This window comes from Tiliqua scincoides, chromosome 2 (assembly GCF_035046505.1).
Source record: "Tiliqua scincoides isolate rTilSci1 chromosome 2, rTilSci1.hap2, whole genome shotgun sequence".
Taxonomy (NCBI): domain Eukaryota; kingdom Metazoa; phylum Chordata; class Lepidosauria; order Squamata; family Scincidae; genus Tiliqua; species Tiliqua scincoides.
Genome location: NC_089822.1, coordinates 265,531,596 through 265,559,236, shown reverse-complemented (window position 1 = coordinate 265,559,236; position 27,641 = coordinate 265,531,596). Strand labels below are relative to the sequence as shown.

Sequence of the window (27,641 nt, the reverse complement as noted above, 5' to 3'; positions counted from 1 at the left end):
AGGACCCACTGCCTTCCCCGGTCCAGGGCGCAGCGGAGCCAGTGGTGCGCGCGCTCTCTCTTCCTCCTGGGTGCCAGAGGCTCTGCTGCAGCTCTCCAGAGGGGGTGAGTCATGGGTAGGGCAGGGGAGCCCCTTGGGGGAGGGTCCCAGGGCTCTGGGGAAGGGAGCCCTTGACAGCCCACCCTGCATCCAGCCCCACATCCCTGCCTGAGCTGCACCCCTCTCCATCCTGCCCTGGTGAATCAGGTGCCCTCATCCCAGCTGTCCTCATCCCTGATTATTATACCATAGTCTTTCGAGACTGAAGGTTGCCAACAACATGCGCATGGCCCAGGCTAGGCAAAGTGCAAGGCCACAGGCCCCTGCCCCGAGGCACTTACAATCTAGAACAGGATCTTCTCAAGCAGTGGTGCTCCTACCACTGGTGGTACTTGAGGTGGTGGCTGGTGGTATGTGTGGGGGCCCCAGACACACCTGGCAGCAGCAGGAGGCTTGGGTCAGCAGGCAGAGCTCCAACCAGTGGCGTAGCTTGAGGGGGGACAAAGCACTAAGTTTTGCAAGGAGGCGAATGTGTCCGTTTTGCTCCCACCACCCGGAATGGCTTCAAAGAGGAGGGACCCAAGGAAGGCTCCCTGCAAAACCTAGTGCTTTGCACCCCCTCTAGTTATGTCACTGGCTCCAGCTTGTGCTTTTTTGCAAGCTCAAGAAAGCCCTCCAACCCACTCTTACCAGTGTTTCTTGCATCACGCCTGGTCTCCCATCCCAGTTCAGAAGCAATTGGCGATGACATAATCACCAGTTACTTTAGGTGGTAGTTCCGATAGATGAACCACAAGAAATGGGACGGGGGGCGGGGAGAAACAAACATTGTCAAATGCTGATCTAGAACTTGGCATGAGCCCGACAAAACAGTGGAAGGATACACATGTACTTGGGTCCACAAACTTGGGTCCTGGGATGAAGGGAGACACAGTAGGGTGCTAGGATAGAGGGAAGGTGCTGCTTCATTGCACCCAGGGTGCTGCCACATTCTTTGCAGATGGGTTTTCCAGGGCTTTGCAGTTAGATCAGTGGTGAGCTGACCAGGCCCTTCCCATGTGGTCTGCGTTTTGTTATTTTGTGCTAGGACCCTTTTGGTCTTGTGATGTCTCTTATAATGCAAAATTGCTATGCTGCACTCAGGATCTTAACAGCTAAGGCACAATGGATCTGCGTTAACAATGGATCTGTGATGCAATATGGGCAGGGGGATTGCACCCATTCATGGATGAATCAATGGCTTTTAAAACTCCCTGCTGGGGTGCAGCCTGCCCTCTTACAATTAAGAGGTGAAGGGTGGGGAGTGGGGAGGCTGTCCACAGTTGAAATCGGGACTCTGGACTAGAGAGATCCTTGTTTTAACTTTGCCCTGTTGGGTGAGGTGTTATGGTCTTTTTGTATGCTATTTTGTTCTTCCTTGAGATAATAAGAAAGTCCTTGCAGAGTCAGACCTCGGATTGCAGTATTTGTATCTCGGCAAACAGCCAGAGGCACTTGGTGGTATCAAAGAAATTGACCAGTGGAGACTGCTAAAAACTGAAAAGAGGCAAAAAGGAAATTATTATTATTATTAACAGTATTTATATACCGCTTTTCAACTAAAAGTTCACAAAGCGCTTTACAGAGAAAAATCAAATAACTAAATGGCACCCTATCCCAAAAGGGCTCACATTCTAAAAAGATGCAAATGAATACCAGCAGACAGCCACTAGAACAGACACTGCTGGGCTGAGGTGGGCCAGTTACTCTCCCCTTGCTAAAAAAAAGAGGAGCACCCACTTGAAAAAGTGCCTCTTACCCAATTAGCAGGAAAGTGAAAATCACTTTCCTTACTGTACTGTAGTGGGTGGCAACTGTCTTTTAGTTGAGAAACTCACCCAGTGGTAGTGTTGCTGGGCGACGTGCATGAGGGGTGACACAATGACTCACCAAAATTTTTAAAATCTTGGTATTTTTGAATAATATTATCATATATCACCTGATGTGTAATTTCAATGAATCAAACCACGTTGAAATAGCTGTACTTTATCAAAAGTTATAGCCAAAAAACCAGCGGGGTGGGATGATGGTGAATCACCACGCCCACTGCATGGGAGGAGGTCCGTCATAGCGGTTATGCGCTGGTCACCTCGCACAGGGTGACAGAAATCCTAGTGACGCCACTGTAACCCAGTAACAGAAGACAAAACCAAGGAGAAACTATATGGGCTCTGCCAGCTTTATTGAGATGTGGCATAATTTTATCACAAGTTCAAGCAGCAACAAAAGTATGAGTTCACTGCCAACCTCACTAGAACAGTGGTTCTCAAATGTTTAGCACCGGGACCCACTTTTTGGAATGAGAATCTGTCAGGACCCACCTGAAGTGATGTCATGACCGGAAGTGGCATCATTAAGCAGGAAATTTTTTACAATCGCAGGCTGCAATCCAACCCAGGATTCAGTCCCATTTCCTATCATTGTGAAAAGCATATACGTTGTAGCCTGTTAAAAGTACAGATCTGTCACGTCTCTCCAAATGCAGTCACATTCCATAGTAACATCAAGTCTCATATATTAAAAATAAAATATTGAAATGAATGGGGATCCATCTGAAATTGGCTCACGACCCATCTAGTGGGTCCTGACCCACAGTTTGAGAAACACTGCACTAGAAGAAAAAAAAATTACTGGCTTTATTTATTAGGTTGAAAACAACAACCAACAACAGACAACCACAAACTGCAACACTGGAATAATTAACAATGATGGCACTGGCATTTATTTTCTCCCCATTGGGTGTTGTGACTCTTCCCTGAGTTTCTGTTAGAATTTGTTTTAGAATTTTATTATATGTTTCTACCTATTAGAAGCTGTAGAAAGCCATACACAGGCTGCTATCCTCTGCACACTTTCCTGGGAATAAGACCCTTTGAGCACAATTGGACTTCTGAGTAGACATGCCTGGGATTGTGCTCCAAATGTCATGACAAAGAAAAGCAAACAGAGGAGGCCTTGTCCAGAGAGCTACAAATGCATCACAGTCCAGACCTGATCAGGAGAAGGAGACCAACACCTCTTTGCATACAGATGCCACAAGCCAATGGCGCAGGGCGTATTTGGCTTTCGATGAAATCACCCCAGCTAAGCATACCGTCTCCTGGATAGTTAAGAGACTTCCCTGACTTGTCCCGGTGGTCTTAGGCAAGTCACTCCCAGTCAGCCTTCCCCAGCTAAATATGGGGATACGAATATTTAACTGATATTGTTGTAAGGATTCTTTCATTCATATATGTGTAACACTTTGCAAAGTCGGAAAGGACTGAATAGCTGCTGAGTAGTATTGTTAGCTACAAGCAGCAAAGGCAGTGGGGGGTGGGGCCAGTGGTGTAGCTAGAGGGGGTGCAAAGCACTAAGTCTTGCAGGAAGCCTCACCGCAGCGTGCAAAGGGCCCTTCCCCTTCGGAGCCATTCCAGACGGTGGGAGGCTCCGTTTTGCTCCCACCGCCTGGAATGGCTCCGAAGGGGAAGGGCCCTTTGCACGCTGCGGTGAGGCTCCCTGCAAGACTTAGTGCTTTGCACCCCCTCTAGCTATGCCACTGGGTGGGGCCATGCAGTTCTTAAAATTGAAACAATTCTTAAGATTAGAGGTGACGTCTGGAAAACTAGCATGACAAGGAAAAGAGTTTAATCTCCTCCCTGAAATACTAGATTTTTTTATGTACAGTGATTTTTTTTTGTATGGAGGAACAGTTAATCCTCTGAGCCCACATCTGAAGGGGTACAGCCGAGACCCAAGTTTACCGTTTGATGAGAACTAGTCCTTGGAGTGTTTGGGTTATTTTGGTTGTGGTTGAGGTGGTTTTTTAAAAACATTTTGCAGTCTCCCTGTTCTTAAGGTGACTTTAGTGTAAGATTTGTTACCTGGAACATTAATCAAGGAACGAAGCTGTTTTCATAATTCTGCCACCAAACTCTCTTTGAATGTGTCAACCCGTAATTTTGAGTGATTTGGATGCAAACTCCGGCCAGCCAGTCTAGTGGACAGATTTTCTTTTTTCCTTGTGCCACCCACATGTAATCCACAGTCACCAAGCTGACACTGGGCTGACCTTCATGTTGAGAAAAAGCATGTGATACAGCCTTACTGAGACTGTGCCACTTTAGACAGTAGGTGGTGAATTGCATGACTGAGACCCAAATTCTAAACTTTCCAGCACTGGCATAGCTGTGCCAATGGGACGTGTGGGTCATCCTGCAGTTGGGTGGCACTCACACTCAAAGTAAGGGGAATGTTTGTTCCCTCACCTTGGAGCTGCATTGCCCTGGAAAGTCAGTGCTGGAAAGTGGGTTAGGATTGTGTCCTGAATTCTCTAAAGCAGGGGTGCCCAAACCCCAGCCCTGGGGCCACATGCGGCCCTTGAGGCCTCCCAATGCAGCCCTCAGGGAGCCCCCAGTCTCCAACGAGCCTCTGGCCCTCCAGAGATTTGTTGGAGCCTGCACTGGCCCGACGCAACTGCTCACAGTGTGAGGGCGACTGTTTGACCTCTTGCGTGAGCTGTGGGATGAGGGCTTCCTCTACTGCTTGCTGTTTCACGTCTGTGATGCAGCAGCGGCAGCAAAGGAAAGGCCAGCCTTGCTTTGTACAAGGCCTTTTATAGGCTTTGAGCTATTGTAAGACCTTCAATCATTCATATAAGTTCAACTTTAATATATTCATTTATGTATACTTATGTAAATGTATTCAAATTTTAAATGTAAATTAATTCATTTTTTTTCCCCCGGCCTTCGACACAGTGTCAGAGAGCTGATGTGGCCCTCCTGCCAAAAACTTTGGACACCCCTGCTCTAAAGCAGTGCTTCTTACACATTTAGCTCCAGGACCCACTTTTTAAAATGAGAATCTGTCAGGACCCACTGGAAGTGATGTCGTAACTCGAATTGACATTGTCAAGCAGGTAAACTTTTAATAATCTAGTCTGCAATCCTACCCACAGTTATCCAGGAGTAAGTCCCATTTACTATCATTGTTAGTATCATCATCATAAAAGAATTTACATAGTAGCTTCTTAAAAGTACAGGTCTGTAACCTTTCCCCAAATGAAGTCACATGCCATTAGTCAAGCCTAATATATTAAAAATAAAATATTGAAACGAATGGGGACCCACCTGGAATTGGCTCACGACCCACAGTTTGAGAAACACTGCTCTAAAGTCAAAAACTCCCTGCATGTTGAAAGCTAGTCGAAAGATAGGGAGATGCTCTTTACACTCTCACATAACACCAGAACCAGGGGACATCCACTAAAATTGAGTGTTGGAAGAGTTAGAACAGACAAGAGAAAATATTTCTTTACACAGCGTGTGGTTGGTCTGTGGAACTCCTTGCCACAGGATGTGGTGATGGCATCTGGCCTGGACGCCTTTAAAAAGGGATTGGACAAGTTTCTGGAGGAAAAATCCATTACGGGGTACAAGCCATGATGTGTATGCGCAACCTCCTCATTTTAGAAATGGGCTATGTCAGAAGGCCAGATGCAAGGGAGGGCACCAGGATGAGGTCTATCTGGTGTGCTCCCTGGGGCATTTGGTGGGCCGCTGTGGGATACAGGAAGCTGGACTAGATGGGCCTATGGCCTGATCCAGTGGGGCTGTTCTTATGTTCTAGTGAGGCTTGGGTAGAACCCAAGGACCATGCCATATGTGACAACAGGAATCTAAGAATTTTTAAAAACTAATTCAGTTGTTTACTTCTTTCCACCAGGGAAAAATGCCTCTTGGTAGAGGAGAAAATATCTCCATTTCTGTGCTGCCCCATTTCTCCAGAGATCTTGAAGGAGAGGCAAAATCACTTTGAACCTGCGCAATCGGCTGTTTCGTAGTGATGTAAGTGCAGACCAACAGTCGAAGGCACAGAACGGAGCTGAAAGCTGCTTGCCAGAATAGGAAATGGCTTCCGAGCAGAGGGAAGCGTCAGCCCTGGGTCTCCCATTCCAGGCTGGGTTAGAGCACGGCAGGCACCTGGCTTTGAAAATGGAGGAGCCGGAGGAGCCCGTGGACCTGAAGCCAGAGATAGAGGGACCCAGAGAAGAGCCTCATGCTGTCCAGATGGGAACCCCTGCGCAATGTCTGAGATGGAGACCACCACAGCACATCAAGCAGGAACCAGACGACGGCCTATCGCCACAGCGCTGGGAGGCCCAATGGCAGGAGTTCCTGGGGGGTGTGCAGGCACCTCGATTAGGGTGGGGGAGCAGGCAGCTGCCAGGGCCAGCAATGTGGGAGGAAACCAAGATGCCCATGCCCCACTTTGAGGGTGCCGCCACAACCAACCAGCCGCCTATGGATGGGCAGTTTGCCCAGTCAGGGCCAGGCTTTGATGGAGCAATGCAGCAAGCAAACAGCGGCCTGAACTCTGGAGGCAGGAACTTGTACCGGAAAGTGAAGGAGGAGATGGACAGCGAGGGCGAGGTTGGCTCAGAGCTCAGCCGCCAGAATTTCCGGCAGTTCCTCTACCAGGAGGCTGAGGGGCCCCGCCAGGTTTGCAGCCGCCTCTGGGATCTTTGCCACCAGTGGCTGAAGCCGGAGAGACTCAGCAAGGAGCAGATCCTGGAGCTGCTGATCCTGGAGCAGTTCCTGATCATCCTGCCCCAGGAGATGGAGAGCTGGGTCCGGGAGGGCAGGCCGGAGACCTGCGCCCAGGCAGTGGTCCTGGCTGAGGATTTTCTGCTGAGGCACCAAGAGGAGGAGAAGCAGGAGCAGAAGGTAAGAGGATTTCTTTTGGATTCTCAGGCCTGGGTTACCTGTGCAGCTCAATGAGGTGATAGAATATGCAGGCAGTAGAGTGGACCGTACCACATCAGATTGGTAGAGGAATCACATCGTTAATGCTCCCCTATGTATAAAAGAAAAACCCTCCCTGAAATAAAAATCTAGCTTGTCAACGAGAAAGGTTCCAATTCAACCCACTACCATCTGTGTTTCCGTACTTTGCAGGGAGCTTTTCACACAAGGAAGCCTTCAGAAATGGGGTTCTCCACCACCCCATTCAGTATGAAATGGTACAGTCCCTTCTACCACCCCCAAACTCCACCACCTCAATCCGCTGCATGGGTGCACCAGGTCTGAGTGACATGCCAGAGGACAGGGCCCCTGAGAAGCCTTTTTAGGAAGATGCACTTGCTTGTTCTCACTCACTGCCCACCCTTGACTAAAAGGCTTGTCACTCTTTTCAGGGCCCCGGGATGTTCCATGTGGTGACTGTGAACTTCCCCGACACTGAGCGGAGTGCACTGGAAAACGCCCAGAGGCAGCATGGCGGGGTTGTCAAAGAGGAGGTGGAAGAGGATGGCCGCACTGTTGGTGAGCACTTCTGATGACCATTGGGCCTGATGCTACGATGAACGGGGGTAGGAGGCCTAGGCCAAGTTGCACAGAATGAACTGGGAGGAAGTGGTGCAACCATGGTGAAGATGCAGGAGAGTTTGAGGACCCTGGAGACCTCTGGACAGCTGGAGATGGTGAAGCTGGAGGAGCAGCGGTCGCAGGCAGGGATGTGTTGGGGTACAAGAATGGGTAGATAAGGGGTCAATCTGTAGAGGGCTTTGAGGGTCAGGTCAAGGAAAAGATGGATTCTGGGAAAGCTTTTGAGATGAGAGAGAAGCAAACGAGATAGTTTCAACCATAAAGGGCAGCGAGAGAGGGAGAGAGAGAGCAAGAGCGCAGAATTATTGGAATGAGCATAAGAACATAAGAATAGGTTCCGGATCAGGCCAAGGGCCCATCTAGTCCAGCTTCCTGTATGTCACAGTGGCCCACCAGATGCTTTTGGGAACATTCAAGACAGCAAAATGCCTGCATCATGTTGCCACCCCCTTGCACACAGAGATAGGGTACCTCCAAAACCCAAAAGTTGTGTATACTCATCATGGCTTGTAACCCACAATGGTTGTTTCCTCCATAAATCTGTCCAGCCCTCTTTTAAAGGTGTTTAGGCTTTCAGGAGCCATCACCACAACCTTTGGCAAGGAGTTCCACAAATTAATTGCATGCTGAGTCAAGAAAGATTTTTTTTTCCTGTTCTAACTCTCCCAATACTCAGTTTGAATGGATGTCCCCTGGTTCTGGCATTGTGTGAAAGGAAAAAAAAAAAGCAGGAGGAGTTTAAGTGGCTGAGGGTGACATTGTTGGAGGAACCAATATCCATTGCAGGGATGTGACAAGGGAAGTGACTGCTTTTCACAGCAGAGGGGAAGGGACTGAGATGAGGTCATGTGGGTTGCTGGAGAAGAGAAGGTTGTAGCAGTCAAGGCAAGGGACGACCAGCATGTAAACCAGAAGTTTTTGCCAAAGGAGCAGAGAGAAGGGGTTGTGGTATGATAAAGGGAGAAGCTTTGTGACTTGCTGGTGGCCCTGAATTCAGATGTGAAATAATAACTGAAAGTTTTTATATGGTTAATATTCATGACTGGCCTTTAAGCACTGATAATAATGATCAAAATTACGGTGGGCCATCCTTATCCGCAGATTTGAATATCTGTAGATGCTGAGCCCATGGCTGGAGGGCCTGAGAGGACCTCTCAAAGGTGACCAGAAGGCACTTCCGGGCACATCCAGAGGTATTCTGAGGTGTGGGGAGGCTTCATATTCTAATGCCTCAAAATACCTCCAGATGCAACTGGAAGGTATTCTGGGGTCTTTGGTATGAACCGGAAGTGCCTTCTTATCCAGTCCAGAAAGTCCTCTGGGGACCCCTTAGCAGATTTATCCTCAGAATTTGCTATCCATGGAGGGTCCTGGAAAGGATGTCTCATGGATACTGAGGGCCTAGTGTGTTTTAAACTGAGACGTGGTTCTAAAACTGCTAAGCCAGCAGAGGAGACTCCTCCCTGGGCATACAGCCTAACTTGTTTGAATCCTTGTTATTCCAGGAGATGGCGAGCGTATGAGTGGAAACCTGGAGGCTGCCGAGTGGAAAACTCCCCACCCGGTGGAGCCACAGGGGTCATCTTTGGAAGGAGCCGGAGACTTTGGCAGGTTTCACCAGACGGATGGGGGCTACCACAGTCAGACCAAACCGAAGGGGCCGCAGGGAACTAATCCACCGGGTATGGAAGGAAACTCTGCTGGAGGGAAGCAGTCTCTGTGTTCAAACTGTGGGGGAAGTTTCAATCCAAGCTCAGGGCTCCTTGGGCCAGAGGGAATCCCCCCAGGAACCAACCCCTACAAGTGCTCGGTGTGCGACAAAAGTTTCTGCCAGGTAGCAAAGCTCATCGCGCATGAGCGGCTCCACACGGGCGACTGGCCGTACAAGTGCTCTTTTTGCGGGAAGAGCTTCAACCGGAGCTCAGATGTCTCCAGGCACGAGAGGATCCACACTGGCGAGAAGCCCTTCAAGTGCACCACCTGCCAGAAGTGCTTCAGCCAGAGGTCCAAGCTCATTGTACACGAGAGATTCCACACAGGCGACAAGCCCCACACGTGCTCCTACTGTGGGAGGAGCTTCCACCAGAGGTCAGACCTCGTGAAGCACGAGCGAATCCACACGGGGGAAAAGCCCTACAAGTGCTCCGATTGCGGGGGCAGCTTCCACCGGAGTTCGGATCTTGTCAAGCACAAGTGGATTCACACGGGAGAGAGGCCATACAAGTGCTCCACCTGTGAGAAGAGCTTCAGGCAGCGCTCGGCCCTCCTGTATCATGAGAGAACCCATACAGGGGAGAAACCATATACCTGCACTGCTTGTGGGAAAGGTTTCAGCTGCAAAGCCCATCTCGTGCTCCACAAAAGGACTCACACTGGGGAGAAGCCTTACAAGTGCAACTTCTGTGGGAAAAGCTTCACCACCAGCTCATACTTCGTGAAGCACCAGAGGATGCACCTGGGGCAAGAAGCACTGCCAATGCTCTGAGCAGAGGGCATGCTGCTCTGTTAAGCCTTCTCAGAGCAAGCGCCCCATTAGTGGCGTCATGGGCTAATTGTCCTGTACCACTTCAGTCTGCAGGTTGAGAACATGAATATTTGAATGCTTTCCCTTAATCAAATCCCTGCATGTAGAAAACTAGTACATTGAGGCGAAAGGTTGTCACCAGGCCTTCTCCCTGAGATGGTAGTTTTCTGTGTGTGGGGAGATTTCATACAGAGTGGAGCATTCAAGCAAGTTTTGTACCTTGCAGCCTGAAGAGGTATAGACCCAGGAGCCACTTCACAATATAGACCTGCTGATTATGGAGATGGGATTTTAGGTTTTGAAACAGCCATAGGCAAGAAATGGTTTGAGGACAGGTGTGGGGGAAAGCTATTCAATGAACGTTGATTGGGTGTGCAAAATTTCTATAAGGGAAAGAAGGCCAGTAATCGCTTGCCTGCTAGAAGACAGAAAGGCATCTTCTTGTTCTCATACTTCACTAAGGGCCCAATCCTCTCCAATTTTCCAGTGCCAGTGCAGCCATGCCAGTGGGGTGTGTGCTGCATCCTCTGGAGGGGAGGCAGTTCACGGGATTTCACTGCGGCTGCACCTGGGCTGGAAAGTTGGATTGGATGACGCCCTAAGCCAGCTAATATTTGAAATAAACCAGTGGAGGCAGCAGTTCAAGAGAATTTATTATTATTATTTTATTATGATATTCATATACCACTTTTCAACAAAAGCCGTTCACAAAGCGGTACATACCAGAATAAATTAACAAATCAAATCCCACCGTTGTGGAACCTGAGGGTCTATTAAAATTAAAAACAGGAACAGCAATCCTATGTATGTCTAACCAGAAGTAAGCCCCCTTGAATATAAAGGGACCCCCTCCCAGGTAAAAATCCCAAGTGTAGGATTTGCAGCCTAAATCATTTGGTTCCTAAAAATCTAAGTGCTACTAGGCAGCCCCAATGGCGTAGCTAAAGGGGGTGCAAAGCGCTAAGTTTTGCAGGGAGCCTCATCACAGCGTACAAGTGGCTCTTCCCCCTCCCCTTCAGAGCCATTCTGGGCAGTGGGTGCACAGGGGAGGGGAGAGGAGGGGAGGGGCCACTTGCAAGCTGCAGTGAGGCTCCCTGCAAAACTTAGTGCTTTGCACCCCCTCTAGCTACGCCACTGGACAGCGCACAAGTAAACAGCCCCTCTCCTGTCTGAGGAGAGCTACAATCTGCTATAGACAAAAATAGTTACAAATGAACTAATTAAAATGCTTGATAGAATAGAGGAAGAAAAGGAAGATGCTGACATTTTACAAACTGAATGTTACCGGCAAAAAAAGCTTATTGGCAATAAGTTCAGGACTGACAAATGAAAGTCCTTCCTGTACACAGTCCTTAAGTCAACTTACGACCTCAAAGAGCGGTGACGGCCCCAACTTTGATGGCGTTTTAAAAAAGGATTGCATAAATTTGTACAGAAGAGGTCAATTGGCAGCTATAAGCCATGATAGCTGAAGAGAACCTCCATGTTCAGGAGCAGGATACCTCCGAGTGCCAGATGCTGAGGACAAACAACAAAGGCAGGGGTGTTGCCTCCATGCTTGGCAACTTGTAGGTGGCTGAGCAGTTGCCGCTGGAGCAGGATGCTGGACTTGGATGGGCTTTCATTCTGGTCCAGAAGGGAAGTTCATGTGTTTGGAAAAGAACTCGGCTGGCAGGGAAATAGAAGCCACCCAATCTGGTTTCTTCGTGAGAGTAAGTGTTATGCTCAGGACTGAATGCCAGACCTCGCCTGGGCTGGGTGGCCCCATGCTTAAGGGAAAGGTGCAACTTTGGAATGTATCAGGACAAGAAGGCCATGGCATGGCGTTCACGTTTCTGGTCAGCAAGACAAATGGAGAAACAGGACTGTGTGGAGGTTCCTACAGATGAGCACATGAACTGCATGGGGAGCAACAGCGAGAGGGGGGTGTTGTCTCATGCCTGGCTTCTGGGCTGTCTGGAGGCTTCCAGCTGTTCACTAGTTGGAAACAGGATGCTGGGCTAGATGGCCCTTTGGGGCTGATCCAGCAGAGCTCTCCTAACATGATGGATGTTGGACAAGGTTGTGATATCACTACATCAACGAGCATGTGAACTTGTTCCAGCACTCTCAGACTTAAGGCATTTCATCAGCCGGACCCAGAATGATCAACCACCTGTCTTCCTGCCCATCAGGAAGGGGAAGGAATGCAGGAAAGAAGCTCCTCACGATGGAACTCCTGTGTAGCCGTGTGAGTGGGACACAGTAGGCTTATTCCCTTACCTGGAAAGGAGTTGAAACGGGGGAATCAAACTGCAGGATATGCAGGGATGGCTGTGGATGGCAACTGCTTTTTAAGAACAGGCATGGGCTGTTTTGTTCGTGCAGCAGAATGAAGTTGTAGAATCCTGAGCTGATAATGGCAGGCGATTCTGTTTAAAAGGCAAAACAAAACCATGCAAGGAGAAAGCTTGCACATCAGGGAGAAACGTTCTAGCTGATCTCACTCCTTATTGTGCTAATTTTCTGCTTGCAGGGAGTTGTGGGAAACTCCAAAACAGGCCCAGGTTGATTTTTGAGGTAGCACCCATCCGCAACCTGGAGTGATGTGCTCTGTTCATTCACCCGAGAACTCTTATTACCTCTTGGATGGGTAAACCAGACTATATTTTGAATTTTGCAGGGCGTCTCAAGACAATGTACACACACTTTACAGTGTCAAATTTATTATGCCATAATTCGCACATATGCTATGACACTATCAGTAGTTCTCAAACGCTTTAGAGGACCTGAGCAAAGGCATCAAACTTGTTTCATACAGTGGGCCAAATAGCATTCATGATACCTGCTGTGGGCCAAGAGTTATGTCATTAAGCAGGATGTGGCCAGAAATAAACACTTTTTTCTCACTTAGGAGCTGTAAATGACAGAAGAGAAAATATGCAAATCTTGACCATATTTTTAAGATATGAGAGAGCCCAATTATCATGCTGACAGCTCTTTCAGCAGACACCTTAGTCTAGCTCAGCAGTGAAAAGCAACTGATGTCATGAAAGGGGGGGGACTACAGATGACCACCTGATCCAGGGCAGTGATGCCTAGTGCCAAGCTCTCACCCCATCCATCATTCTTCCAATCAGTTTGGATGTAAAGCTTGGTGGGACAAGACTTGGTAGATGGTGGAACTGGTGGTAGTGCTGGGAGAGCCCAGGGGCTTCCAGGAGCCCCATTTGGCCCCAGGCCTTATATTTGACACCACTCTCCTAGAGGCTGCTGCCTGCCAAGTGGTGTAGCTATAATTCCAAGGGATGTGGCTATAATGGTGATTGGGCAGCAGTGCCCCCCCCCAAGTAGCAGCTTGTTTAACCCTTGATGCACATGGCATAATCTGCCTTGTCAGTTTCACAACCCACCAGAAATTTGGTCATGACCCACTGGTGGGTCCCGGAACCACAGCTGAGAACCACTGTAGTATAATTCACATGTGTACTGCCTATGGTCTACACCGAAGCAGTTGCTTGACCCAGTCAATCGATGGTTTGGTTAATGAATTGGACCAAGTGCTCAAAATGTTCCCCGTTGGTGCTTGTACACGGGTGGCATCATTGGCTAAGAGATCTGCAGTCATCCCCCGACGTGCATGCTGAGATAGTTCCGTGCATCTCTTCAATGTCTTCCTGTAGATGTTTGAGGGTTACGTGTTTTCTACAATGAAGTTTGTATAAATTATGGTGTGTGGGCTATACATTTTTTTGAGACACCCTGTACAGCTGAAGAGCCAGTGCCTGGGTCTCCTGCCATTGGTTCATTCCCCTGGGAGGCGGAGGACTCTTTAACCCTCTGTTTCCGGATGTGAACATCAACTCCCCTCATGCGCATTAGCTGTTCATTCCTATGCCTCTGTTTTGGCTTGAAAAATCCCTGTCATTGTTCATGCTGAGGAGGAACCCTTTGCTATGCCTTGCATGTTATCACATAACTCCTGCAGTGCATAAAAGGGGTGGAGGTCAAAATCCTTGGGATCGTGAGCATTGATGAGGGAGTAAGAAAGCTCATGGGGGCTGAACTGGATCCCTGGGCTGCCAGCGCTGATTCTGGATTTCTGAACTACTTATAGTGTCCACATGAGAAGTTGTTTCACAGCATTCTGACATAGCATTCATTTGCTGGAGCTTCTGACTGAGGCAGATGCTGTACTGTCTAAGTGGGATCTGTCCCTCTCTGTGTTCTGGGAGATGCATGGGTAAATGTTAATAGCCGTATTTCGAGCCGTTCTGTTTTCTGCCTGTATATAATCTGCACCCTTTTAATGCCTTGACCGACTGTATACGTGTATGGTCAGCGACACCATTCAGGTAGCCATGATTCTTCATGCCAAGCTATGCAACTCTAGAAGCTTTGCTTGCGACATCAACCCCGCCTCCCCCAACTCTACACCTGATTTTGCCAAAGAACTCTTTGCCTTACTCCAGTCTTTTCAAGTATGTCTGCAAAAGTTACTAGTCCTCAATAAAATCATTGCCATTCCCCTTTGCCATTGTGTTTGTTAGGACACAATGATAGCCGGGAGGGGGGGCGGAGGGGGGGAAGGACCAGCTCTCTTCCAGTTTTGGCACGTAGCTCTGTCCAAACCTGCCTTACTTTTCAAGTTCTTGAATACATTGGAGTATGAACTCTGTCCACCTTTTAGGAGATGCTGCAGACACACCTCCTGGAATAGTTCCCTGGCATCTAAAAGACATTTTTGTGCAATGCATGGTACCTCTCCTCTTTAGACTTTCTGTATCTTCTTCCTGGCATGTTGTGTGTTGTGAGTTTTAATTTTAGCAATTGGTGCATATATAAACTATCTTGCTGTATGTCCTTGATGAATATCCTTGTATACTATTATGAAAAATGACACCAACCCTGTGGATCCTTTTGGGGAGCAAAGAGGCCATTCTTGTTTTGATACTGCGACTTATCTAGACTTATCTAGAATATCACTTTCTTGACCAAACTGCAGTCACCTTGTTTGTATCCACAGATGGAGCTTAAGACTTATGCGGGAGGTCACTGATTAGGAAGTGAACGATCTTCTCCAAGCCTTAAATAATTATCTGTTCATTTCTGGGAGGTTCAGTTCAGATGGAACAAAGACAGGAAGGCTGTGAAGCAGGTGTTCCCCCCCCCCCCCGGTTTCCTTTCTTCCCCCCCAAAAGTCCTTTTTTTTTTGCCTAGAAAATGTGGCTTTTATGCTAAACAACTCAAATCTGCATGTTTAATTAAGACTTTGGGAAGAATGTGTGGGAACAGCGAAGGCCACCTGGTTGTGATCTCATCAACACATGCCCAGCTGGAGTTTCTTCACCATAAAAAGCAGTGACTTGGAGAATGCTCATGTTCTTTACCTTGGCTCTTACGACAGAACTTTGACTGTGACCAGCTTGCATGGCAGGCAGCCTGCTCTGCTTTCTAACTTGAACGGTAATGACAAGATCTGAGACCCTGCCATCTCCAGCTGGGGAAAGCTGAAGGGCAGTGCTAAGGAGGGTTTTTAAATTCATGTTGATTATTGTCTTGTACACCGGTTTTGTGTGCCTGTTTATGCTGTTTTCCTGAAATAAATATTCTTTTGATTTAAATGTGCTCATGTTCTGTCCTGGATGTTCAGGAACTGTGCCCCCAAATTTCTATGAACTCCCCCACCAATTGCCTGCTGGTCTCTTGATTATATTTATCCCCTGCTTTTCAGCCAAGTTTGGCTTTCCAAGTGGCTTACAGTTAAAACCCACATAAAGCTACAACACACACACACACACAGTGTGTAGTAGCCATCTTTTCATGGGAGACTGAGCTATGAATTGGGATAACTATTCCAATCTGTGATTTGGATCTCATCACGCCTGAGGGGGGAAATGTTTGAGACATACAAAATCATGCAGGGGATGGACAGAGTAGATAGACGCTCTTTTCCCTCTTGAATAACACCAGAACCAGGGGACATGCACTAAAATTGAGTGTTGGGAGAGCTAGGACAGACAGAAGAAAATATTTCTTCTTAATTACCCAGCATGTAATTAGCTTGTGGAACTCCTTGCCACAGGATGTAGTGATGGCATCTTGCCTGGATGCCTTTAAGAGGGGATTGGACAAATTTCTGGAGGGGATGTTCATTACGGGTTACAAGTCATGGTAGGTATGTACAAGCTCTTGGTTTTAGAGGCAGGCTGCCTCTGAGTGCCAGATGTAGGGCAGGGCACTGGGATGTAGGTTGTGCCTGTTGTCTTGTGTGCTCCCTGGGACATTTGGTGGCCCACTGTAAGATACAGGAAGCTGGACTAGATGGGCCTTTGGCCTGATCCAGCAGGGCTCTTCTTATGTTCTTATGTTCTTATCTCCTGTTACAACTCACTAGGTAGTCATTGGCAAGCCACTCCTGCTCAGCTTCATTCCTCCTGATCTGAGAGGGGATATGATAGCACCCTTCAAATAAAAGCTGTCTATGGAAGAAGGGAGAAATTTGTTCTCAACTGCCTCTGAGAGTAAGAACTAGACCCAACATGTACAAACTGCAAGAGAGCCCGATTGGATATCAGGAAAAAATTCCTGATGGTAAGGGCGGTTCGGCAGTGGAACAGATTGCTGAGGGAGATGGCAGACTCCCTCACTGGAGATCAAGCAGAGGCTGGACAAGCACCTGCTTGATGCTCTGGGAGCATTTCCTGCTATAGGCAGGGTGTTGGACTAGATGACCTTGTGGGTCCCTTTCAACTCTGATTCTATAACTGATGCTGCTCCCCCTCCTCTCGCTGAATTGGCAAAAGATGCTTTCTTTTCTAGGCTAGTCTGAGAAGTGGAAGGAGCTGAGGCTGGCATAAAACGCCAGGTAAAGGTAAGCAGCGCTTGACACACTCCCTCAGCTGCTAGAAGCTCTTGCGTTGATTACACAGGCCAACACACATTTTGCTTCCTTAAATGTTACACCAATTCCTGGGTATATTTGGGGTGCCGATTCCAAAAATGGCATCCTTTTTGCGCTATCACGTCTAGTTTTGGAGACACGGCATAGCCTTTTTAGTGAATGGTTCAAGCTGCTTGAACCATTCACTAATGAGGCTATACTATATCCTCATTAGTTACGGGCATTCTGAAAGCTGAAAGTTGTGTTTTTTAACAACTGAGTGGCATAAGTTCAACAGGTGCTGTTTTCCCCTTTTACTTGAAATTCTTCATTGCAGACAGTTGGTTAATTAATGTGATAGGAATCCTGCCACAAAAAAAGTGCCACACTGCCACAAAAGAATGACTTGCGATTTTAAAAAAATACAAAAATTGTATTAATATACCTCAGTATCACACAACACCTTTACTTAGTTTGTAAAGCAAGAATTAAAAAACTATTATAAAAACATAGAAACTCCATAAACTAGTTTGGTCACTAATGCTGTATCTTCCAAGAGTAAAACATGTCAATATGTCATCATCTCTCAACCCAATTGTATAGTTCAGAACTGTTCTTTCCATATATTTAAAAAAAAAAAAAAAGATCAGTCATATCCTTGTCTCCAACAGATTTCATTCCACCTTCTCTCCATCAAAGCACACTGGTGAGTTTAAAACAGTCTTAAGCATGTCTATGCAAAAGTAAATTCCATTGAACATAATGACTCCATAATGACATGATGACTCCATAATGACAACATGACTGACTCCTACATATATGTGTGCAAAGAACTGCGGCCTAAACAACAACCAACTCCCACTGCTTATTTGATGGAACATCTCTCCCCCCTCCCCCCCATACTGAGCTGTTAAAATCCTGACAACCATTAAAATGTGATAGATCAGCTGTGTGCTCTTTAGAACTCAGTTCTTCCAATATCCCAGTATCATTTGTACAGAACGCCAGTACTGGTAATTCCCCATTATATTTGTCTCCAAAATACTCATAGAAGAGGGACTGTTCATCCACTTCATGATTAGACATTCAAAGTCCATATCAGTGTTTCTCAAACTGTGGGTTTGGATCCACTAGGTGGGTCACAGGTGGATCCCCATTCACTGCAATGTGTACTTTATTTTTAACAGTAAGACTTGATGCTATCATGGTATGTGATTTAATTTGGGGAAATGTTACAGATCTGGGGCTACAATCCTAACCACACTTTCCTGAGATTAAGCCCCACTGAACAAAATAGGACTTACTTCTGAGTAGACCTGGTTAGGCTTGTGTGCTGGGCTTTTAAGAGACAGCTGCATATGTATTGGCAACCTTCAGTCTCGAAAGACTATGGTATCGCGCTCTGAAAGGTGGTTCTGGCACAGCGTCTAGTGTGGCTGAAAAGGCCAATCCGGGAGTGACAATCCCTTCCACACCGGGAGCAAGTGCAGTCTGTCCCTGGTCTGTCTCCCTGGCTATGGGCCTTCCTTCTTTGCCTCTTAGCCTCAGACTGTTGGCAAAGTGTCTCTTCAAACTGGGAAAGGCCATGCTGCACAGCCTGCCTCCAAGCGGGCCGCTCAGAGGCCAGGGTTTCCCACTTGTTGAGGTCCATCCCTAAGGCCTTCAGATCCCTCTTGCAGATGTCCTTGTATCGCAGCTGTGGTCTACCTGTAGGGCGCTTTCCTTGCACGAGTTCTCCATAGAGGAGATCCTTTGGGATCCGGCCATCATCCATTCTCACGACATGACCAAGCCAACGCAGGCGTCTCTGTTTCAGCAGTGAATACATGCTAGGGATTCCAGCACGTTCCAGGACTGTGTTGTTTGGAACTTTGTCCTGCCAGGTGATGCCGAGGATGCGTCGGAGGCAGCGCATGTGGAACGCGCTCAGTTTCCTCTCCTGTTGTGAGCGAAGAGTCCATGACTCGCTGCAGTACAGAAGTGTACTCAGGACACAAGCTCTGTAGACCTGGATCTTGGTATGTTCCGTCAGCTTCTTGTTGGACCAGACTCTCTTTGTGAGTTTGGAAAACGTGGTAGCTGCTTTACCGATGCGCTTGTTTAGCTCGGTATCGAGAGAACGAGTGTCGGAGATCGTTGAGCCAAGGTACACAAAGTCATGGACAACCTCCAGTTCATGCTCAGAGATTGTAATGCAGGGAGGTGAGCTGTATATATGCTTTTAACAATGCAGCTGTATATATGCTTTTAACAATGACAGTCAATGGGGCTTACTCCCGGGTAATTGTGGATAGGATTGCAGCCTTTGGGATGTTTGGAGAACATTTTTAAAAGAAATTTCTGCCTGGCCAATGGGTGCCTGGCCAATACATATTTAATCCCTGTTGCGTATATGCAATGGGCAGAGATGGCTTAAGCAGGTCAGCAACTGCTTGGGAGGGATAGAAGCATTTATTTTAAGGAAATCTTTAAACTTTTTGTAAACTTACTTGTAACTTTTTAAACTTTTTTTGTAAACTTTTTGTAAACATTGTGAACTTATTGTAAACTTTTAGTTTACCTAGGGCACAATCCTAACCAGGTCTACTCATAACATAAGAACATAATATTGTTCTTTTTTGTTCTATTTTGTTCAATGGGGCTTAGTCTCAGGAAAGTGTGGTTAGAATTGCAGCCTTAATTTAATTTTGTTGTATGCTAAAATGTTTGAGAGCCACTGATCTATAGACTTGTGTGACACAACTATAGAAGAGTTAAAACCATAAAGTATGGCTTCCTAGGGGGAGCAAAAGAGCATGCCAGGAGGAGACTGTCAACAGAGCAGGTGGGGTGTTGCCTGTGCCTCTCTAGGAGACAGAGCTTTGCTGGTGCCTGTGCCCTCCAGTACAGCTGTTCTCAGAGCTGCCTGAGCCTGTTGCCTTGACTGTGGGGCTGCTGGAGTGCCTGTAGCGCCAGGAAGGCTCTGAGTGCCTGTAGATTGCTCCTCACTGTACAGTGTCCTTTCTCTAGGGAGGATCACCAGTGTCTTTATTGCCAACTGATTGAGAAACCCCTGACCTGGAGTGCTCCTGTGCCTTAGCAGCAGCAGCTGAGCATGTAGGAATCAGTAGGAGAAGCTTTTCCTAGCATGGAGGTAAGCCAAGCAAGGGGCTCTTTTAGAGGCAGTGGAGTTTTCTGGTTTGTTCCCCCTTTCCTGGGCAGTGCACATGGTTCTCCTCCTCTGTGGTGTCCCAACAGCACTGTGAGGTAGGCTAGACTGAGTGACTTTGACTGGCTCAAGGCAAGGATGTGTGACGGGTGAGGAGGCAGGTGAGGCAGAGCCTCCCCACCTGAGTCCTTCAGAAAGAGCCGCTGCCGTGGGAGGCACGCAAGCACTCTCAACCCACATGCAAGCTCATACCTGTAATCTTATATCACTTTCATGTGAGTATGCCCCATTTAACACAACAGAACTTACTTCTGAGCGCTTGCTTCTGCATTGGATTACTCTATAAGGATCCAAACTGATTCAATTGGAAATCTGCTCGGAACTATACAAGAATGTGCTGGGTGATCTTGAGCCAGAGACGTGCAGTGGGTGGGGAGGCACGTGAGGCAGAGCCAGAGGACTCTGGACCCCACCAGAGTCCTTCAAAAGCCGTGGAAGGTGTGCAAGCGCTCCCTACCCGCACACATGCTTGATTCTATAAACTGATGTTTCGGTGAATTTTGAGACTGGGTGTTTGAGCCTGTCCTCTCTAGTTGACCCTACTTAGTTGGCAACCTTCAGTCTCGGAAGACTCTGGTATCGCGCTCTGAATGGTGGTTCTGGCACAGCGTCTAGTGTGGCTGAAAAGGCCGATTCCAGAGTGACAATCCCTTCCACACCGGGAGCAAGTGCAGTCTGTCCCTGGTGTGTCTCCCTGGCTACGGGCCTTCCTTCTTTGCCTCTTAGCCTCAGACTGTTGGCAAAGTGTCTCTTCAAGCTGGGAGAGGCCATGCTGCACAGCCTGCCTCCAAGCGGGCCGCTCAGAGGCCAGGGTTTCCCACTTGTTGAGGTCCATCCCCAAGGCCTTCAGATCCCTCTTGCAGATGTCCTTGTATCGCAGCTGTGATCTACCTGTGGGGCGCTTTCCTTGCACGAGTTCTCCATAGAGGAGATCCTTTGGGATCCAGCCACCATCCATTCTCATGACACGACTGAGCCAACGCAGGCATCTCTATACCTCAATTAAGAATATTTATATACTGCTTTTCAACAAAAAACATTTAGAAGCAAAAAAAATGTATAGACACTGTGAAGTAATGAACAGATGTTGATATAAGAGGGGCTCATAGGTACCAGCACTGTTGCAGGGCTGTTGTTTTTTTTACTTAAGTGCTGAAAAACAAGCATAAAATAAAAAAATAGTCATAAATGCAATCAGAAATTTTAAGCATCACAGAAGCAAAATCAGGTGTGGAGCCAGCGAATCGGGTCACAAGTGGTTTGGGAGGTGGACTTAGACCTGGAAGATCCAGGTTCAAATCCCGGCTCAGCCATGAAGCTTCCTGGGTGACCTTGGGCCAGTCACTTTCCCTCAGCCTTACCTACCTCACAGGGTTGTTGTGAGGACAAAAGGAGGGGAGCAGCTGTGTCCATCGCCCTGAGCTCTTTGGAGGATGGGCGGTATAAAAATGTGAAAAATAAACAAACAAGATGGTCATCAGTTGTTAAGCCGCCTTGGGTGCCCTTCAGGAAGAAAGGCGGAATACAAATCCAATAAATAAATCAGTTGTTTAAAAAAATGAATAGGGAAGGGGCCAGGAAGTCGCCTTGGGAAGAAGTTTCAAAGTCTGGGTGCTGCATCCAAAATGGTCCTGCACTATACATTGTTGGTGCTGGTGGGACATGAAGTAGCACTGCCTCTGAAGATCTCAGTGGGAGAGAGGATGAAAGAGCAGGTGGTCCTGTAAGTAGCCTGGTCCCAAACCATTTTGGGCTTTAAGTTGGCCTCCAAAACAAACTGGTTGCCAATCCGGATACAATAGTACTGGAGTGTCTCTGGGCAAGAGGGTGTTATACAGAGGAGGAGGAACCCAGTCCTTCAGAGGGGAGGCATTTTCTCAGGCCCGAATAACAGAACTAACACTCTCTCAGGTCAAGCATATGCCCACTATAATTTTGAACAAAATTATTTCTCTTTCCCCAACCGCCCACCCCTGCCCCAAAAAGAATAAGTACTTTTAATTTCCTGCCTTTCTTTACGACATATTTATCCCACTCTTCCATCTAAGGAGTTCGGCTTGTTATTCGTGGCTTCCTTCCCATTCACCCCCTTCATTTTATTCTCACAACATCCTTGTGAGGTAGGCTCAAGGGAGAGTATATACAACTCCCACCCAGTGAACTTCATGGCTGAGACGGAATCTGAACCTGGGTCTCTTCAGTCCTGGTCTGATGCTTTTTCTACCTTATCCTCCCTCTGTTCCATTGCTTTGGAAACTCTCTCTTCGAACAATCCCTCAAGCTATCATTTTGCTTTGTATTACACCCCTCTCTCTCTCTCTCAGAGGTAAATCTGTTCAAGAAGAAGATGGGTGCAGAGCAGAGAGAAGCATCAGCGCTGGCTCTTCAGTTCCAGGTGTGGAATCCAACAGTTAACATGGAGGCACAAGAGTCATCTTGCCCAAAACCAGAGATGGAATCCAGAGAAGGAGCAGAAAAATCCCCTTACATTGTCCAAGTGGGAACTATTAGGCCATCTTTGGGATGGGCAACCCAACAGTTTAAAGAGGAATCAGATGAAGGATTGTCGCTGCTGTGGGACACCCAATGGCAAACATTTGTCAGGGGCCTACAGAATCCCCATTCTAGAAAGGGAACTCCACAAATGGCAGAGACTGTTCCATGGGGTGGTTTTAATACTGCTTTGACCTCTGTTGGGGAAAGAGCTGTAATTAGCTGCCCAGATAAAGAAAGATGTTTGTCCCAGGACCCTCCAGCCTTCAGTGGTGGGATGCAGCAGACCAGAAGTGGTCCAGACTCCGGAAAGACGGGGGACTGCAGGAAAGTGAAGGAGGAGACGGACAGGGGTGCTGCCAGCACCGAATTGCAACGCCAGCGGTTCAGGCAGTACCTCTACCAGGAGGCCAAGGGGCCCCAAGAGACCAGCAGTCGTCTCCGGGAACTTTGCCACCAGTGGCTGAAGCCAGAGAGATGCACCAAGGAGCAGATTCTGGACTTGCTGATCCTGGAGCAGTTCCTGAGCATCTTGCCCCAGGAAATGCAGAACTGCATCCAGGTCAGCATGCCAGAGACATGTGCCCAGGCAGTGGCCCTGGCAGAAGATTTCCTGCTGCGACAGCGAGAGAACGAGGAACGAGAAAAGCAGGTGAGAATCTCTATGCTGGATGAACCCAGTGAAATATTGAGAGAGGGCGAAAACAGTGTCCTGTTAGCCTGTGAGTCCAAGTCGTTGGTGACACACTCACTCACTCCTCCTTCAGTACAATGCTCTTTGCTGTTACAGGTGCCGAGGTTGCTCTGTGAGCAGACATCATTAGAAAGCACACGGACACAGCTGTACAGTGAGGACAAGGAGAAGAGAGGTGGGGATACCAGCTCATTGGGTAAGGGTTTCTGCTGCCTGTGGTTGGACTGGTGACACACTCTTGAGGTTACTGAAGGAGGTGATGGTCCAGGAGGTGGAGCAGCTGGGGCTAGAGACATATGGGTAGAGAGGATTGATGGGGCTGAAAAGGCGGAACTAATGAAAGCTGGGACCGACAAGTATGTGAGGATGGGGAAGAGCTTCTCCCCTGACAGGGCAGGAGAGCAAATAGGGGGAACGGAAGCAGGAAATTGAAAGAAAGAGGGGCCAAGATGTATATGGGTGTCAGGGAAATGCATCACACAGGGCCCAGGAAGAGAAGATGGGGCTGTAGCTCAGTGACAGAACACCTGCCTTGCAGGCAGAAAGTTCCAGGCATCTCCAGGTAGGACTGGCAAAAACTTGTGTCTGAAAGTCCTTAAGAGCCCCTGCTGGTCAGCATAGAGAGCACTCTGTTGGATGGTGTGGTAATTATGCACAGGCGCTGGGCTTAGCCTTAGTATGTTGGCAAATGCTTTGCTGGCCTTGGAAATATGCTGAGCCCCCAAGCCCACTGCCTGAACAACAGGATGTTATCATATGTAGGAATGTGCTTTGTGGTTAGCTCAGGCCCAGCTAGCTGTAACTGGCCCTTTATCAAGTATTGCTTCATGTGTTTTGAGATTCAATAAAAAGCTTGGTAGAGGCGGAGTGAGGAACTTAGATCTGTTCCAGCTTCAAGCCTCCCTGATGCATCTCTACATTCAAACCTGTCTGCCGTTTCTCATTCATTGCTCTGTTTCTCACTGTTCCTGTTCATAGTCTCAACTCTCTCAGTGCACTCTGCACTCCCTCAGGCAACAAGGCCAAAAGCCTTGGGTGCCTCCCAAGCAGTGTAGCGCTGCTACAGATGGACATGTGGTCTGGCTAAGTACAAGACAGCTTCCTCTGTTCATAGGAGGGACTGCCTGCTGTTCTCACCAAGGGAGCAGAGGAGGCAGAGATGGCAAGGATGGTTCCTTTCAGCATATTGCTTCACAATAACCAGTAGTGTACCGGGGGGGGGGGCCACCCTGGGTATCAAATGCACCACTGAGTGGCTAGTAGACCTGGCCTTCCCCAGGGATCTCGCAGTGGAGGTCAACCCTTCACTTTGAGCAGCCAGTAGATCTGGCCTCCACCACGGGATTTTGAGGGAGTGGCCAGGCCTGCCCTTTGCTTTGAGTGGCTGGTAGAACTGGCCTATAATGCGGAGGAGGGTGGATTTTCTTGAAATTGAGGCCGGTAGACCTGACCTCCACTAGGAGGCCACTAAAATTGAGTGTTGGGAGAGTTAGGACAGACAAAAGAAAATATTTCTTCACTCAGCATGCAGTTAATCTATGGAACTCCATGCCACAGGACATGGTGATGGCGTCTGGCCTAGATGCAGATTCCTTTAAAAGGGAATTGGACCAATTTCTGGAGGAAAAATTCATCACGGGTTAGAAGCCATGATGTGTATGTGCATCTGGCCTAGATGCCTTTAAAAGGGGATTGGACCAATTTCTGGAGGAAAAATTCATCACAGGTTAGAAGCCATGATGTGTATGTGCAACCTCCTGATTTTAGAAATGGGCTATATCAGAATGCCAGATGCAAGGGAGGGCACATGCCCAATCTCATCTGATATCGGAAGCTAAGCAGGGTCAGGCCTGGTTAGTACTTGGATGGGAGACCGCCTGGGAATACCGGGTGCTGTAGGCTTATACCATAGTCTTTCGAGACTGAAGGTTGCCAACCATAGGATGCAGGGCTCTTGTTGTCTTGTCTGCTCACTGAGGTATTTGGTGGGCCGCTGTGAGATACAGGAAGCTGGACTAGGTGGTCCTATGGCCTGATCCAGCAGGGCTGTTCTTATGGATAATTTTAAGACAGAGGCCAGGTCTACCTCCTGTTTTGACTTGGCCCCCACCAGGGGATCTCAAGACAGAGGCCAGGTCTACTCTTTGCTTTGAGTAACCTGCCCTGGGTATCAAATGTTCTAGGTATACCACTGACAATAGCCATCCACCTTTCTTCCTGCAGGCTTTTGCCAACCCTGGTAAGCTGAATAGAAATCATTGTCTGTGTAGCAATTGTTTTGTCTTCCCTTACTGGATCTTTCTCTCCCACCCCCCACCCCCCAGGGAATGATGGGTGCGCAATCCAAGATGAGGAAGTTACTCAGCTGAAAAGTTCGGAGCAAATGGAACCACCTGGACTGTCATTGGGAAGAAGAGAAGAGGTTTCCAGACTTCATCAGGTGGGGAACATGAGGCGTGAGAGTCTGCACAGACGAGAGGAAACCCAGGAGGTAACTGGAGAGAAGGAGCACGTGTGTACTGACTGTGGGAAGCAATTCTCCAAGAAAGCTGGCCTTTTAAAGCACAAACGGAGAATCCACAAGGGAGGGAAGCCGCACAAGTGTTCTGTTTGCGGAAGTTGCTTCCACGAGCGTTCAGATCTTGTCAAGCACCAGAGAATCCATACTGGGGAGAAACCATATAACTGCTCTGTATGCGGGAAAAGTTTCAATCAGATATCAAGTCTTAGAGGCCATGAAAGATTGCATGTCAAGGAAATGCCTCGCTGCTTTGAGTGTGGCAAGAGCTTCTGTCAGTGCTCAGAACCCATGAAACACAAGATAATCCACCCTGGAAACAGACCCTATAAGTGCTCTGTATGTGAGAGGAGCTTTAATCAGAAATCGAGACTTAAGGTTCATGAAAGATCTCACACTGAAAGGCCATATCGGTGCCTTAAAAGTGGGCGTATTTTCTGTCAGCACCCAGATTGCATTAAACACCAAGCAACTCACACAGAGAAACCATTCAAGTGTTCCGTGTGTGGGAGAAGCTTCCTTGTGCGATCGAGCCTCCTTACGCATGAACGGTCTCACACAGAGGAGAAACCCTTCAAATGCTCTGAGTGTGGGAAAGGTTTTCAGCGGAGTTCAGATTTTATCAAACACCAGAGAATCCATACAGGAGAGAAACCTTACCAGTGCTCCTTGTGTGAAAAGACATTCAGTGACAAGTCAAATCTTATCGTACATGAAAGATCTCATACTGGAGAGAAGCCATTTGAATGCTGTCACTGTGGGGTCTGCTTCTTTCGGATGCCAGATCTCATTAAACACCAGAGAATCCACACAGGGGAGAGACCACATCAGTGTTCTATGTGTGAGAAGCGTTTCAGTCGAAGGTCCACTCTTCTTGTGCATGAAAAGTACCATCGGGGAGTGAGGCCGCATAAGTGCTCCAGCTGTGGTCACGGCTTCCGTCGGAAGTCCGAGCTTGTTGAGCATCAGAGGCTTCACACCGGAGAGAAACCGTATAAATGTTTTGTGTGCGAGAAGAGTTTTCATCAGCGATCTTACCTTATAGTACACGAAAGATCTCATACGGGGGAGAAACCATTTAACTGTTCTTACTGCGAGACTTGCTTTTCTCGGAACTCTGATCTCAAGAAGCACCAAAGAATCCACACAGGAGAGAAACCTTACCATTGCCTTGCGTGTGGAAAAAGCTTCAGTGACAAATCCAACCTGGCTGTGCATGCAAGAACTCACACAGGAGAGAAGTCGTTTAAGTGCTCAGATTGTGAGCGGGCCTTCTCTCGGGGCTCTGACCTCCTTAAACACCAGAGAGTGCACGCAGGAGAGAAGCCGTTTCAAGAACAAGTGTTTCGCATGTGAGAGTAGCTTCACGACAAAGTCCGCTCTTACTGTACATGAAGGAACTCACTTGTAAGTGAAACTGAATGAGCCTTGAGTGGAACCTCAAGGGGAGAAGCTTTACAAGTTGTTCACATACTGAGAAAGATGGGCCACACCTGTCACACTTCCCCTGCCTACTACAGTTTAACTATAGTGTTTTGTATCTGCTTGGCTGTATCGTGACTTGAACCAATGGTGATTTTAAACAATGAATTAACAATGGTGGTTTTTTTTACATGGTTCTAGTTTGTCCTTATCTGATTGTATAGATCTGGGTTTTCTTTTTCTTTTTTTAAATATTATAGTGTTTATAGTGTCTTCATTATAGTGCCGTCTTGAACTTTCCTTGGAATTAGAGAAGCCGGGGTACAAATATTTGTAAATAAATAAATATACATTGAACAGAAGAAGAAAAATCCATTCTTTATTAATCCTGTTGTGAGTTGCAAACAGAGTAGAAGAGGCTGTTGTGGGTTTTTGTTTTTTTTTAAGCCTATGACCCACTTTCTTCAGGGCAGCAATA

General features: G+C 47.7%; 1 protein-coding gene across 1 annotated transcript; it reads left to right on the top strand.

The window, feature by feature from the left end:
• On the top strand, positions 1-27,483 carry LOC136639157 (zinc finger protein 721-like). Its single transcript, XM_066613167.1, has 8 exons — positions 1-104; positions 5,782-6,782; positions 7,253-7,379; positions 8,948-9,920; positions 15,353-15,411; positions 22,361-23,181; positions 23,320-23,419; positions 25,548-27,483. Exons 2-8 carry the CDS (start codon positions 5,967-5,969, stop codon positions 27,095-27,097), a joined length of 4,446 nt encoding a protein of 1,481 aa, XP_066469264.1. The 5' UTR covers positions 1-104; positions 5,782-5,966; the 3' UTR covers positions 27,098-27,483.
• The last annotated feature ends 158 nt before the right edge of the window (positions 27,484-27,641 follow it).

Excerpts from the sequence above, each read along its gene's own strand:
- LOC136639157 (XM_066613167.1), top strand. The coding sequence starts at position 5,967 with ATGGCTTCCGAGCAGAGGGAAGCGTCAGCCCTGGGTCTCCCATTCCAG. Across the intron at positions 9,921-15,352 it reads GGGCAAGAAGCACTGCCAAT|AACTTTGACTGTGACCAGCT; the intron begins GCTCTGAGCAGA and ends CTCTTACGACAG. Across the intron at positions 23,420-25,547 it reads TGGGGATACCAGCTCATTGG|GGAATGATGGGTGCGCAATC; the intron begins GTAAGGGTTTCT and ends CCCACCCCCCAG.